General features: G+C 45.6%; 1 protein-coding gene across 2 annotated transcripts in view; it reads left to right on the forward strand.

Annotated features, from left to right (window-relative positions):
- SLC43A1 (solute carrier family 43 member 1) overlaps positions 1–12242 on the forward strand; it is a 221487-nt gene that overhangs the window by 59291 nt on the left and 149954 nt on the right. For both annotated transcript variants that reach the window (XM_040320805.1, XM_040320804.1), the window contains exon 3: positions 6321–6528. In XM_040320805.1, the coding sequence (XP_040176739.1) occupies positions 6321–6528 (208 nt within the window). The remainder of the gene's footprint in view (positions 1–6320; positions 6529–12242) is intronic.

Raw genomic sequence — 12242 nt, forward strand, 5'->3', positions numbered from 1 at the left:
TATCCTGCGATGGGTGATCTCCTCTCAGGGGTCCAGTGATGAGATGATCTCCTCTTCATCCAGGTCCAGGATCCAACGATGAGATGTCTGAAGCACAGCGCATCCTGTCTCCACCAGAGACACCCTGGGAACGATTTTTCCTTGCTTCAGAGCGGGACGGGGTCACGTGACCGCCCTCAGCTACATAAGAGCTGTCACTGGCTCCCGCCGCATAATTCCCGGGGTGTCTCCGGTGAAGACAGAATGCGCTGCGGACATCTCATCATTAGATCCTGGACCTGAATGAAGAGGAGATCATCTCATCGCTGGACCCCGGCGGAGAGGAGATCACCCATCGCAGGATACCGACAGCGTTGGACCGGAGACCGAGAGTGGATTACCACCGCTGGAATCTTTTTTTTTTTTTTTAATAAAGGACTTTCCCAACGGTGTCTGTGTATTTTTTTTCTTTGTGAAATGGTAGGGGTACCCCATTACCAATTCACATAGGAGGGGGCCGGGATCTGGGGGTCCCCTTTGTTAAATGGGTCTTCCAGATTCCAATTAAGCCCCTGCCCGCAGACCCCCACAACCACCAGGCAAGGGTTGTGGGGATGAGGCCCTTGTCCCCATCAACATGGGTACATGGTGCTTTGAGGGGTCACAGACCCCCAAAGCATCCTCCCCATGTTGAGGGCATGTGGCCTGGTACGGTTCAGGAGGGGGGGCGCTCTCTCGTCCCCCCTCTTTTCCTGTGGCCTGCCAGGTTGCGTGTTCGGATAAAGGGTCTGGTATGGATTTTTGGGGGGAACTCCACACCATTTTTTTTGGAGTTCACCTTAAAATCCATATCAGACCTGAAGGGCCTGATAATTGAATTTAGGGGGACCCCCGCACATTTTTTCTTTTTTTTTAATCAATGAGTTTCTCTGTATTGCCAGGAGCTGACAATTCATTATAGCTGTGAATCAGAAATGACAGTTTGTGCAGGGACAGTTCTAAGCACGGGAAACAAGCGCTACTTTACAGGCATACTTTACACACCCCCTAGGTATGAAATTTAAAAGGAATATTTCACTTTTATTGTTTCACTTTAAGCATTATTAAAATCACGGCTCACGAAAAAACAGCCATTTTTAAAACTTTTTGCATTGATACATGTCCTCTGGGGCAGGACCCAGGTCCCCAAACACTTTTTATGACAATAACTTGCATATAAGCCTCTAAAATTAACACTTTAGATTTCTCCCATAGAATTTTACAGGGTGTTCCGCGGCTTTTCGAATTTGCCGCGAACACCCCAAATTGTTTGCTGTTTGGCGAATGGGCGAACAGGCAATGTTCGAGTTGAACATGAGTTCGACTTGAACTCGATGCTCATCCCTAATCACAAGCATGGGACTGCAGGCTTGGCTGGCTTAAATACAGTTTGGTCTTTACCCAGACATCGATCACCTTGCAGGTGGACAGACAAACAATAAGAATGCCACAGCCCAAATCAGGATTCTGGAATGAAGAGCAGGAGTGTTACAAGCCTGGACCCTGGACCCTTAGAGGCATGTTGGACAAGAGTGTATTATACTCACCAGTGCTCCTCAGCGCTGCCTCATCAGTGCCCATCAAATCAGTGTCCATCAATGCAGCCTCACCAGTGCCCATCAGCGCAGCCTCACCAGTGCCCATCAGCACAGCCTCACCAGTGCCCATCAATGAAGCCTGTTCAGTGCCCATCAATGCAGCCTGTTCAGTGCCCTTCAACGCAGCCTGCTGCGTGCCCCTCAGCTTAGCCTGTTCAGTATCCATAAATGCAGCCTGCTCAGTGCCCCAGAAGCTCAACCTGATCAGTGCCTATTAATGCAGCCTGTTCAGTGCCCATCAGCTCAGCCTATTCAGTGCCCATCAATGCAGCCTGTTCAGTGCTCAGAAGCTTGGCCTGTTCAGTGCCCATAAATGCAGCCTGTTCAGTGCCCAGCAGCTCAGCCTTACTTAGAGGAGAGGAGATGGATTATACAGAGCGTGGGATCTCCCGTTTCCCCCTTGGAACCAATGTCCTCAGACGAAGTCCCACATCCTATGATAGACATCCCAAGTGTGCTTCCCATTATAGGAGCCAGTCCAGGAGCCGGTACTTTGACAGCTGGGTAAGCAGGAAGAGGAGAGAGGGCTCAATCTGCACCTCTTCCCCCCTACCCATCTGTGTCTGCCCACACTCCCATACCCGGCACTGTGGGAAAAGGAACATGGGGGCCATCCATCCCTGTCTGTGACTGAAGTCTCCCCCCTTCTCTCTCCTGCCTCTGAGTACACTAAGATAAATCAGGGTTCTTAGAGCACCTCTTACCCCAGAGTTCCCCTTTACACCAGAGGCCACAGTGTTCCCCCTTACATCAGAGTCCTCTCCGTACATCAGAGTTCTCAGTGTTGCCCATTAAATCAGGGTTCCCAGAGTTCTCCCTTACATCAGAGTCTGCAGAGTTCCCCCTTACAGTGAAAGGGAACTTTGCGAGTTCAGATGTAATAGATGTAAAAGAGGAACTCTGTAGATTCAGATGTTAAAGGGAACTCTTGTTATTAACTTCATATGATTAGAAATGTTATATTTTTCTATTAAAATATGTATAGTTTATACTATAAACAGAAAAAATGCTGTGCGCCACTAAAGTGTTCGGGTTTTACTTGAAGAAAAGGTGGCAACGCTACTTTCATACGAAGGTACAAAATGAAACAAAACAAAGATTGTGGAGAGGAAAAGTGACAGCAGGTGCTCTGGAATGATGAGTACAAATGTACAGTAAAACCTTGGTTGAGCTAAGCGCTTGGCAAGCACTTCAATTAAGTTACTTCTTAAGATCCTTGGGACAACCATCTAATTTTTGGCGACAATTAACTAAGTTTGAACAATATTGCGATGAGGAGGAACCAATACAAAGAGTAAGTTCAAAGATGTATAGAATATTGAATTCCCCTCAAGAAGACTTTGAGTTGCCGGGATTGGAAAAATGGGAGAGAGATCTGGGGAGAAATTTTTCACAGACCCAGCGTAAACACATAATACATTTAGCATTACATTCCTCAATATCCACACGGATACAGGAATCCAACTACAAACTACTGACCCAATGGTACTATACACCAGAAAAGCTGCACAGATTTAGCAAGGAAAATTCAGAGTATTGTTGGAGATGTGGGCTGGAGCAGGGAACTTTACTACACATTTTCTGGTCATGTGCAAAAGTAAGAGATTACTGGAAAGTCCAGAGAATCGTTCCAAAAATTACGGAGCACCAGATTTCGGATGATCCAGCCTTTTTCCTGCTCCATTGCTCACAAATCCCAATGCGAGAATATAAAAAATCGGTGATATGTCACCTGATAAACATGGCCAAGCAAGGGATAACACTACAGTGGAGAGATAGCATACCACCATCTATTGCGAGATGGCTTAACAGAGTGAGAGAGACCGGAGCTATAGAAGACTTAATACTCTCAGCTAGGAATAAAAAGGAACAATACGTAGAAACATGGACAGGGTGGAATCAGTACATGAAAACGGAAGAAGGGAAGAGGATGTTAGAGGAATAGAGAAAGAGCAGAATTTGCTAGGACGGGAGTAGACTGAGAGGAGTTGAAGAGGAGAAATAAGAGAGCATATATCCATCTCCGGCGGGGAGGAGGGGGGAGGAGGGGAGAGAAGGGAGGGGGGGTTTGCTTTTTAGGGGTTTTTCCTTTTTTTTTTTTTTTTTTCTGGGAGGTTTGCTTTGTTTATTAGATTAAAGGGGAGTTAGGTAGGGAATAAGGAAGGTTAAGGGAACAGAGTATGTAATAGGTAATACAGTGGCCTGGAGGAGATGGGAGAACAGGCTTCGGATAGGAAGTTGGTTAATGAAAGAATAGGGGAGGGGAACCAGGAAGGTATAAATCCGAGTTCTCCCTCCCTTCTTTCTTTTTTTTTTTTTTTTATCTATCCGGCCTGCTCATCTGATGGTCTCCTTCAGACTGTATGATTGATAGTAATATGTTAATGCATATAAGATATATGTTATGTGAAATTCTCTGTAACCTTGATTATTTAAAATAAAGAAAAAGATTTAAATAGGAAAAAAAAAAACCTTGGTTTGCGAGCATAATTCGTTCCAGAAACATGCTTGTAATCCAAAGCATTTTTTTTACAGGGTATAAAAGAGAAGAGAGGCACCTCTAAGTTTAGCAATAAGTTGCTAAATGTTGTACCTTCATTAAATGTAACCATATTGCTACACTTATGCCGCGTATACACGATCATTTTTCAGCATGAAAAAAACGTTGTTTTAAAAAAATGTCATTTAAAATGATCGTGTGTGGGCTTCACATCATTTTTCGGGTTCTGAAAAACGACAAAAAATAGGTTCGAGCATGCTGCATTTTTTAACGACGTTTTAAACAATGTAGTTTTTCGGGTTGTAAAAAATGATCGTGTGTGGGCTAAAACGACGTTAAAAACCTGCACATGCTCAGAAGCAAGTTATGAGACGGGAGCGCTCGTTCTGGTAAAACTACCGTTCATAATGGAGTAAGCACATTCATCACGCTGTAACAGACAGAAAAGCGCAAATCCGTCTTTTACTAACACAGAATCAGCTAAAGCAGCCCCAAGGATGGCGTCATCCGCATGGAACTTCCCCTTTATAGTGCCGTCGTACGTGTTGTACATCACCGCGCTTTGCTAGAGCATTTTAAAAAAACGGTGTGTGGGCAGCGTCGTTTTAATGACGAAGTTGGAAAACTTAGTTTTTTTTCATGCCCAAAAATGATCGTGTGTATGCGGCATTAGAGGTTCCTCTCTTATTTTTTTTATACTCTGTTGTGACATGAAGCTACTCTTATATCAAGACATTGCTTGTATATCAAGGCAAAATTTATTAAAACATTTTGCTTGTCTTGCAAAACGTTCTCAAACCAAGTTACTCTCAAGCCAGGGGCTGGAGAATGGTGCACAATTGAAGCTCCTTGCAGGTTTGAGGCTACATTTCAGCAAATAATTTGATCAAACTGATGGCTCTCATAATGAAGAAAAGTGCAGACCGATACTTATTCATTGTTCAGTACTATCAGGGAAGGGCCTGCTTTACAGATTATGGGACCGTTTTAAATTTTTTACTTCACTGTAGGTTTTTAAGGTAAATCTGTGCTTTGCCCATGTTCACTTTTATTCCCCTTTTCTTTGCAGTATTACTTCCATTTCTTTCTGTTCCCCGTTACCATGAATAGGAGAGGCATCCCACATGATAGTCACATGCCCCTCCATAACCAGAAGTGTTGGGTACTTTGTTACTCCCAGATGTTGAATGGAGGAGTGGTAGGCCCCGTACACACCATAGAATCCATCCGCTGAAAAATCCCAGAAAATGGGTTTCAGCGGATAGATCCTATGGTGTGTACACTCCAGCGGATCTGTTTCCACGGATATTTCTCCCCTGGGAAGGATTCCAGCAGATCGAATATTTGCTGACATGCCAAACAAATCCATCTGCTGGAATCCATCCCAACGGATGGATCCGCTGGTCTGTATAGACTCACCGGATCCATCCGTCCGAAGGGATCCCCCGCATGCGTCGTAATGATTCGACGCCAGGGGCGGACTGACCATTGAGTCACTCAGACACTGCCCGAGGGCCCCATGCCACTAGGGGGCCCCATCAGGGTTGCCAGGCTCAGTAAAACCAGGGACAGTATGTAAAAATCTGTGTTTTTTTTAGATCTGTCCCTGATATGTCCGAAACTGACATGCTTTTAATGTGAATATCCCAAGATTTTAGCTGCCCTGCCTCTGCACTGCCTCCTGGCGTGGTGGCCATCTGTAAGCCAGAGGGGCCCCATAATCTTCTATTGCCCGGGGGCCCCATGAGTTGTCAGTCCGCCCCTGTTCGACGCATGCGTGGAATTCCTTATATGACAGCGTCGCGCACGTCGCCGCGTCATAATCGTGGCGACGGCGCAACACTTCATCGCCAGAGGATTTCGGCGCGGATTTCGGCGCGGATTTCAATGCGATGGTGTGTACACTCCATCGCATGAAAATCCGCCGAAATCCTCGAGAGGATTTATCCGCGGAAACGGTCCGCTGGACCGTATTCGCGGATAAATTCTCTCGTGTGTATGGGGCCTTAGAGTAAAGAAATTTAGAATTTGTGCTGCTGGGGAAGGAGGGGAAAAAAGTATGACAAAAAAGGTATACATTGATATGTAAATGTACTGGTATTTCTATCCAAAAGTATTTACTGTATCTGCACCATTGCAATCTATGCAGAACAAAAATGCAATGTTAAAATCCCACAATTTACAGGAAATCTTTCTGCTTTCAGAATCAAACTCCACCACGGATAATTCAACATCCAACAATACAGCAGGGGATGGCAGTGAATTACCACAGCCATGGCCAACATGCAAAGAACAGGAGGAGGTGCTCAATTTAGGATTTACAATTGGTTCCTTTTTACTAAGTGCAACTACTCTACCCTTGGGTATATTGATGGATCGTTATGGGCCTCGTCCACTGAGATTAGTGGGAAGGTGAGTGTTTTACATCACAGTTTCATTTAAATTTAATCAGATAAGTAATTTCCAACAATGCGGTTTATTCTATTATTACAAGTAAATTTACAGGTGCAATAGCCTATTTAACCAATGTGAAGACATCTACTGCTAATCCTATAGGGCCAGATCCACATACATTTAGATCGGCGTATCAGAGATACACTACGCCGCCATACCTTACCTGGCGTATATTCGAATCCTCAGCGAGTTTGCGCTGTAAGTTACGGCGGCATAGTGTATTTCTGGTGGCGGATTTCAAATTGGGCGGGTTGGGGGCGGATTTCATTTAAATGAAGTGCGTCCCCGAGCCGAATGAACTGCGCATGCGTCGTCCCGAAATTTCCTGCTGTGCATTGCGCTAAATGACGTCGCTAGGACGTCATTTTTTTTTTAACTTAGACATGAGTTACGTCTATCCCTATTCACGGACGACTTACGCAAAAAATAAAAAAAATTCTAATTTCGACGCGGGAACGACGGCCATGGCAAGTCTATCTATACGCCGCAAAACACCAGCTTTAACTATACGCCAGAAAAAGCCGACTACAGACGACGTTAGAAAATGCGACGGCCGCGCGTACGTTCGTGGATCGTCGTAAATCGCTAATTTGCATACCCGACGTGAAAAACGACGCAAACTCCACCCAGCGGGCGCCGAAGTATTGCATCTAAGATCCGAAGGCGTACGAAGCCGTACGCCTGTCGGATCTTACCCAGATGCCGTCGTATCTTGGTTTGAGGATTCAAACTAAAGATACTACGCGGGAAATTTGAAAGTACGCTGGCATATCAGTAGATACGCCGGCGTACTTCGTCTGTGGATCTGCCCCATAGAGTGTGCCAATGAATGCTAAACTAGGGATGTTAGTTGTTTTCTGTTGGGTCATGCCATGACTACCTCAACACTGTGCCAGAACCCAGAGAGTACAAGATCATAGAGGCAGCAGGGAGCAAATAAATCCAATCTTTGGTGGCACCAAGTAATGTGAGCACCCCCAAGTTTTTCTTTTTTTCTTTGCATAGACAGACTTTAGTTTATTTACCTTGTGAAAAGAACAACAGTTTGATAAATATTGTAATGCAAAATATCACACCTATTTAATAAATACATGTGAGGATGGAAAAGTGCAGACAATTTAAAAAAATACCAGTTCCAACAGTAATCAGTTAGAAATGCATTTCTAGAGGTTAGACTACAGTTCTAAAATTACAGGTATCTTCAGACCGCAGAATAAAGTTTTAAGGCCTAGAAAAAAATACATGTGGCAATCCCCTTGTTTTCATATTATTCCTGGTGTCTTTTACCATACCTCCCAACTTTAAAACTTAAGAATGAGCGTCACCTCAAGGAGACAGTGACTTGTGGCATTTGTAGCATGTGACTGCAAAAAAACGTGTGTGGCCAAACAGTGGGAGGGGCTAAAGGGGCATGGTCAAACAAAACCTGGGCTTTCTTGTACCTATAAAATATGCTTTGGTTGCTGTGTCACAAGCAAGAGTCTCCTAGGCCCCATACACACGAGAGGATTTATCCGCGAATACGGTCCAGCGGACCGTTTCCACGGATAAATCCTCTCGAGGATTTCAGCGGATTTCTCTGCGATGGAGTGTACTCACCATCGCATTGAAATCCGCGCCGAAATCCTCTGGCGATGACGTGTCGCGCCGTCGCCGCGATTATGACGCGGCGACATGCGCGACGCTCAGGGCAGCCATCAGGAATTATGGGGCCCCTTACACATCATGCATGGGCCCCCTGGAGCAGAGAAGCGGGGGGGGGGGGGCTGCCGCAAATTGAGAAGAAGCGGGGGGGCCCTTTACAAAAAAAACAAGAAATAAAGAAATATATATATAAAAAAGGGGAGGGGTGGTAGCCACCATGCCGGGCCCTGGGGACCTCTGTGCCCTTTAATAAAAAATAAATATATATATATACATACAATTTATTTTTATTATTATTTATAAAAAGAGGGGTTGCCATCCGGGACCTCTGGGCCCTTTAATAATAATTAAAAAAAAAGAAACCTCTGGGCCCTTTAATAAAAAAAAATATATATACATCTATATATATCTATATCTATATATATATATATATATATATATATATATATATATAAAGGGGGGGGGTTGCCATCGTGGGCCCTGGGGACCTCTGGGCCCTTTAATAAAAAAAATAAACATTTATAAAAAATTAAAAAAAGGGGGTTTGCCACATGGGGCCCTGGGGACCTCTGAGCCCTTTAATAAAAAATATATATATATAAAAAAAGAAATAAAATAATATAAAAAATAAATAAAAAAAAGGGGAGTTGCCATCTGGGGCCCTGAGGACCCCCGAACCCCTAAAAAAATAAAATAAAAATAAAAAAAATATATATTTTTTTTCAAGGGGGTTGCCATTCGGGCCCCTGGGGACCTCCGGGCCCCTTACAGGTGTACTGCCTGTACCCCCCTGATGGCGGCCCTGGCGACGCTGTCATATAAGGAATTCCACGCATGCGTTGAATCATTACGACGCATGCGGGGGATCCCTTCGGACAGATGGATCCAGTGAGTCTATACAGACCAGCGGATCCATCCGTGGGATCCGATTCCAGCAGATGGATTTGTTTAGCATGTCAGCAAATATTTGATCTGCTGGAATCCATCCCAGGGGATAAATATCCACGGAAACAGATCCGCTGGAGTGTACACACCATAGGATCTATCCGCTGAAACCCATTCGCTGGGATTTTTCAGCGGATGGATTCTATCGTGTGTATGGGGCCTTAGACACATAGGCCAGGATTCAGATACATTGGCGTATCTTTGAGCGGGCGTAGCGCATCTCATATGCGCTATGCCAACGTAACGTAGAGAGGCAAGTACTGTGCCGCTATGCCGGCGTAACGTAAATGGCCCGGCATAAGCACGCGTAATTCAAAGTAGCAAGGCAGTGGGTGTGTTGTATTATAATGAAGCGCGACCCCATGTAAATGCATGGCCGATCGAACGGAGCGATCACGTGGTAAACGACCGCTATCAGCGGCAATTTACCGTGATCCATGATGCGCCGGGTCCACACTCCCGTATGCCCGCCTCAGGGGGTGCGCGGGGGTGCGCGGGAGCGCGAATCTCGGAGGACGTTATATAATGTCCTCCCAGAGTTAAGTAACCACCCTGTCACCGTTATTTTGCAGCGTGTGGTGGTTAAGCGTCACTGTTACTGTGATAAAGCATCACTGTGCTGACCTTCTCACTGCGCTCCCCCATCACTGTGCCCCCTGTGACTATGTCCCCACCACTGTTTCCCCTTAAAGGGTTTGTAAAGGTAAATTATTTATTATTATTATTTTTTTAAATAAAAAACATGTCATACTTACCTCCACTGTGCAGTTTGTTTTGCACAGAGTGACCCCGATCGTCCTCTTCTGGGGTCCCACGGCGGCTCTCTCGGCTCCTCCCCGCAATAGCTAACTCCCTCGGGAAATTCTCTTCTGAGGGGGTTACCTTGCGGACGCACTCCTGTCTCATACACTCTGTGTCCATAGACACAAAGTGTATGACACGGTCCCACCCCCCGGCAGCCGCGTCATTGGATTTGATTGACAGCAGCGGGAGCCAATGGCTGCACTGCTATCAATCTATCTAATCAACGCTGAGACTCCGTGCAGAAGAGGATGCCAAGGACAAGATGAGCAGGTGAACGGGCTCAGAAAGTAAAACGGGGGGAGGGGCTTTTCACCTTAATGCATCCTATGGTGAAAAAACACGAACCTTTACAACCCCTTTAAGTGTGCTCCCCCTGTCACTGTGTTCCCATCACTGGCTCCCCCTGTCACTGTATCCACATCACTGTGTCCCCTCATCATCACTGTGTCCCACTCTCTCTGTGGCCCCATCTTACCATCACAGGTTCCCCTCCTCACTGTATCCCCTCCTTATCATCACTGTGTCCCCTCCTCATCCTCACTCTGTCCCCTCCTCACCATTACCGTGTCCCTTCCTCACTGTGCCCCCTTCTCATAATCACTGTGCCCCCCTCAGTCTCACTGTGTCCCCTCCTCACAATCATTTCTGTGCTCCCTCCTCATCCTCACTGTGCCCCTCCACATCATCACATTGTCCCCTCCTTACTGTGCTCCCTTATCACGTTGTCCCCTCCTCACTGTGCCCCCTCATTAATTTATGTGCCCCCTCCTCATCCTCACTGTGCCCCTCCTTATCCTCACTGTGCCCCTCCCCATCCTCACTGTGCCCCCTCCTCACTGTGTCCCTTCCTCACTGTGTCCTCTCCTAACTGTGCCCCCTCATCATCACTGCGTCCCCTCCACATCATCATTGTGCCCCATCTTCACTGTGTCCCCTCCTCATCCTCACTGTGTCCCCTCACAATAATTTCTGTGCCCCCTCCTCACTGTGCTCCCTCATCACTTTGTTCCCTTCTCACTGTGCCTCCTCAATCATTTATGTGTTCCCTCTTCATCCTCACTGTGTCCCCTCCTCATTCTCACTGTGCCCCCTCCTCATTGTGCTTCCTTATCACTTTATCCCCTCCTCACTGTCCCCCCATGTCACTGTGCCTCTTCATAATCATTTCTGTGCCCCCTCCTCATCCTCACTGTGTCCCCTACTTATTCTCACTGTGCCCCCTCATCACTTTTTTCCCCTGTAGTCAGACTTCCTTAAAGTGGAGGTTCCATCAAAAAAAAATTTTTGCTTTAAACTGTAGCTTACAACTAAAAAAGAAAAAAAAAAGAAAACATTTTTTTTACTCATCTGGAAATGCCTGTTGCTATGCGGTCCCACGAAATCTGCCTTTGAAACCACCTAGGATTCTGACATCAGCTCCCTCTAATGCTCCTGGGAAATGTGTGTCATCATTTCCCAGGATGCAGTGCGCTGTCCAATTATCACTCCCCATCCAAGACTTCCAGGAAGTAAGTGCCTGTAGGCTTCACAATGCCCACAAGCAAAATGACAACGGTGTAGATATCGTTTTATAAACTATCTTTTTTGAATATCTATGCGGATCGGCGGCGGATTGTAAAATAGTAAGTGACCGGATTTATATTATAAAAACGCAGGATGAAAGGACATACATTTAAAAAATGCTAATTGTGGTTGGAACTCTGCTTTAAGTCCCTTACCTTACCAACCAGCAGCTTGCAGGAGCTGGAGTCGGGAGGCAGAGCTGGTAGGTGGAGCAACCACATACAAAGGTGCTTTCATCTTCTCTGCGGCTGCAGAGTGTCATTGGTTGCCTGGTACGTCGTCAGTCCTGGCAACCTATGACTGCAAAAAAGCTTAAAGTGGGGGGGGGGGCAAAAGTGAATAGCACAAGCAGGCCCCACTAACAGGAGCATACAGTGCATTGAAACAGTATTCATACCCCCTTGAATTTTTCCTAATTTTGTCATGGTACAACCAAAAACATAAAATGTATTTTTTGGGATTGTATGTAGACCAACACAAAGTGGCACAGAATTGTGAAGTGAAAGGAAAATGATAAATGGCTTTCCACATTTTTTACAAAATAAATATTTGAAAAGTGGGTGTGCATTTGTATTCAGCCCCCCTGAGTCAATATTTTGTCGAACCACCTTTCACTGCAATTACAGCTGTAAGTCTTTTTGGGTATGTCTCTACCAGCTTTTCAATTCTAGAGAGTGAAATTTTTGCCCATTCTTCTTCGCAAAAAAGCTCAAGCT

Source organism: Rana temporaria, chromosome 8, assembly GCF_905171775.1.
Source record: "Rana temporaria chromosome 8, aRanTem1.1, whole genome shotgun sequence".
In the NCBI taxonomy this organism is placed as follows: domain Eukaryota; kingdom Metazoa; phylum Chordata; class Amphibia; order Anura; family Ranidae; genus Rana; species Rana temporaria.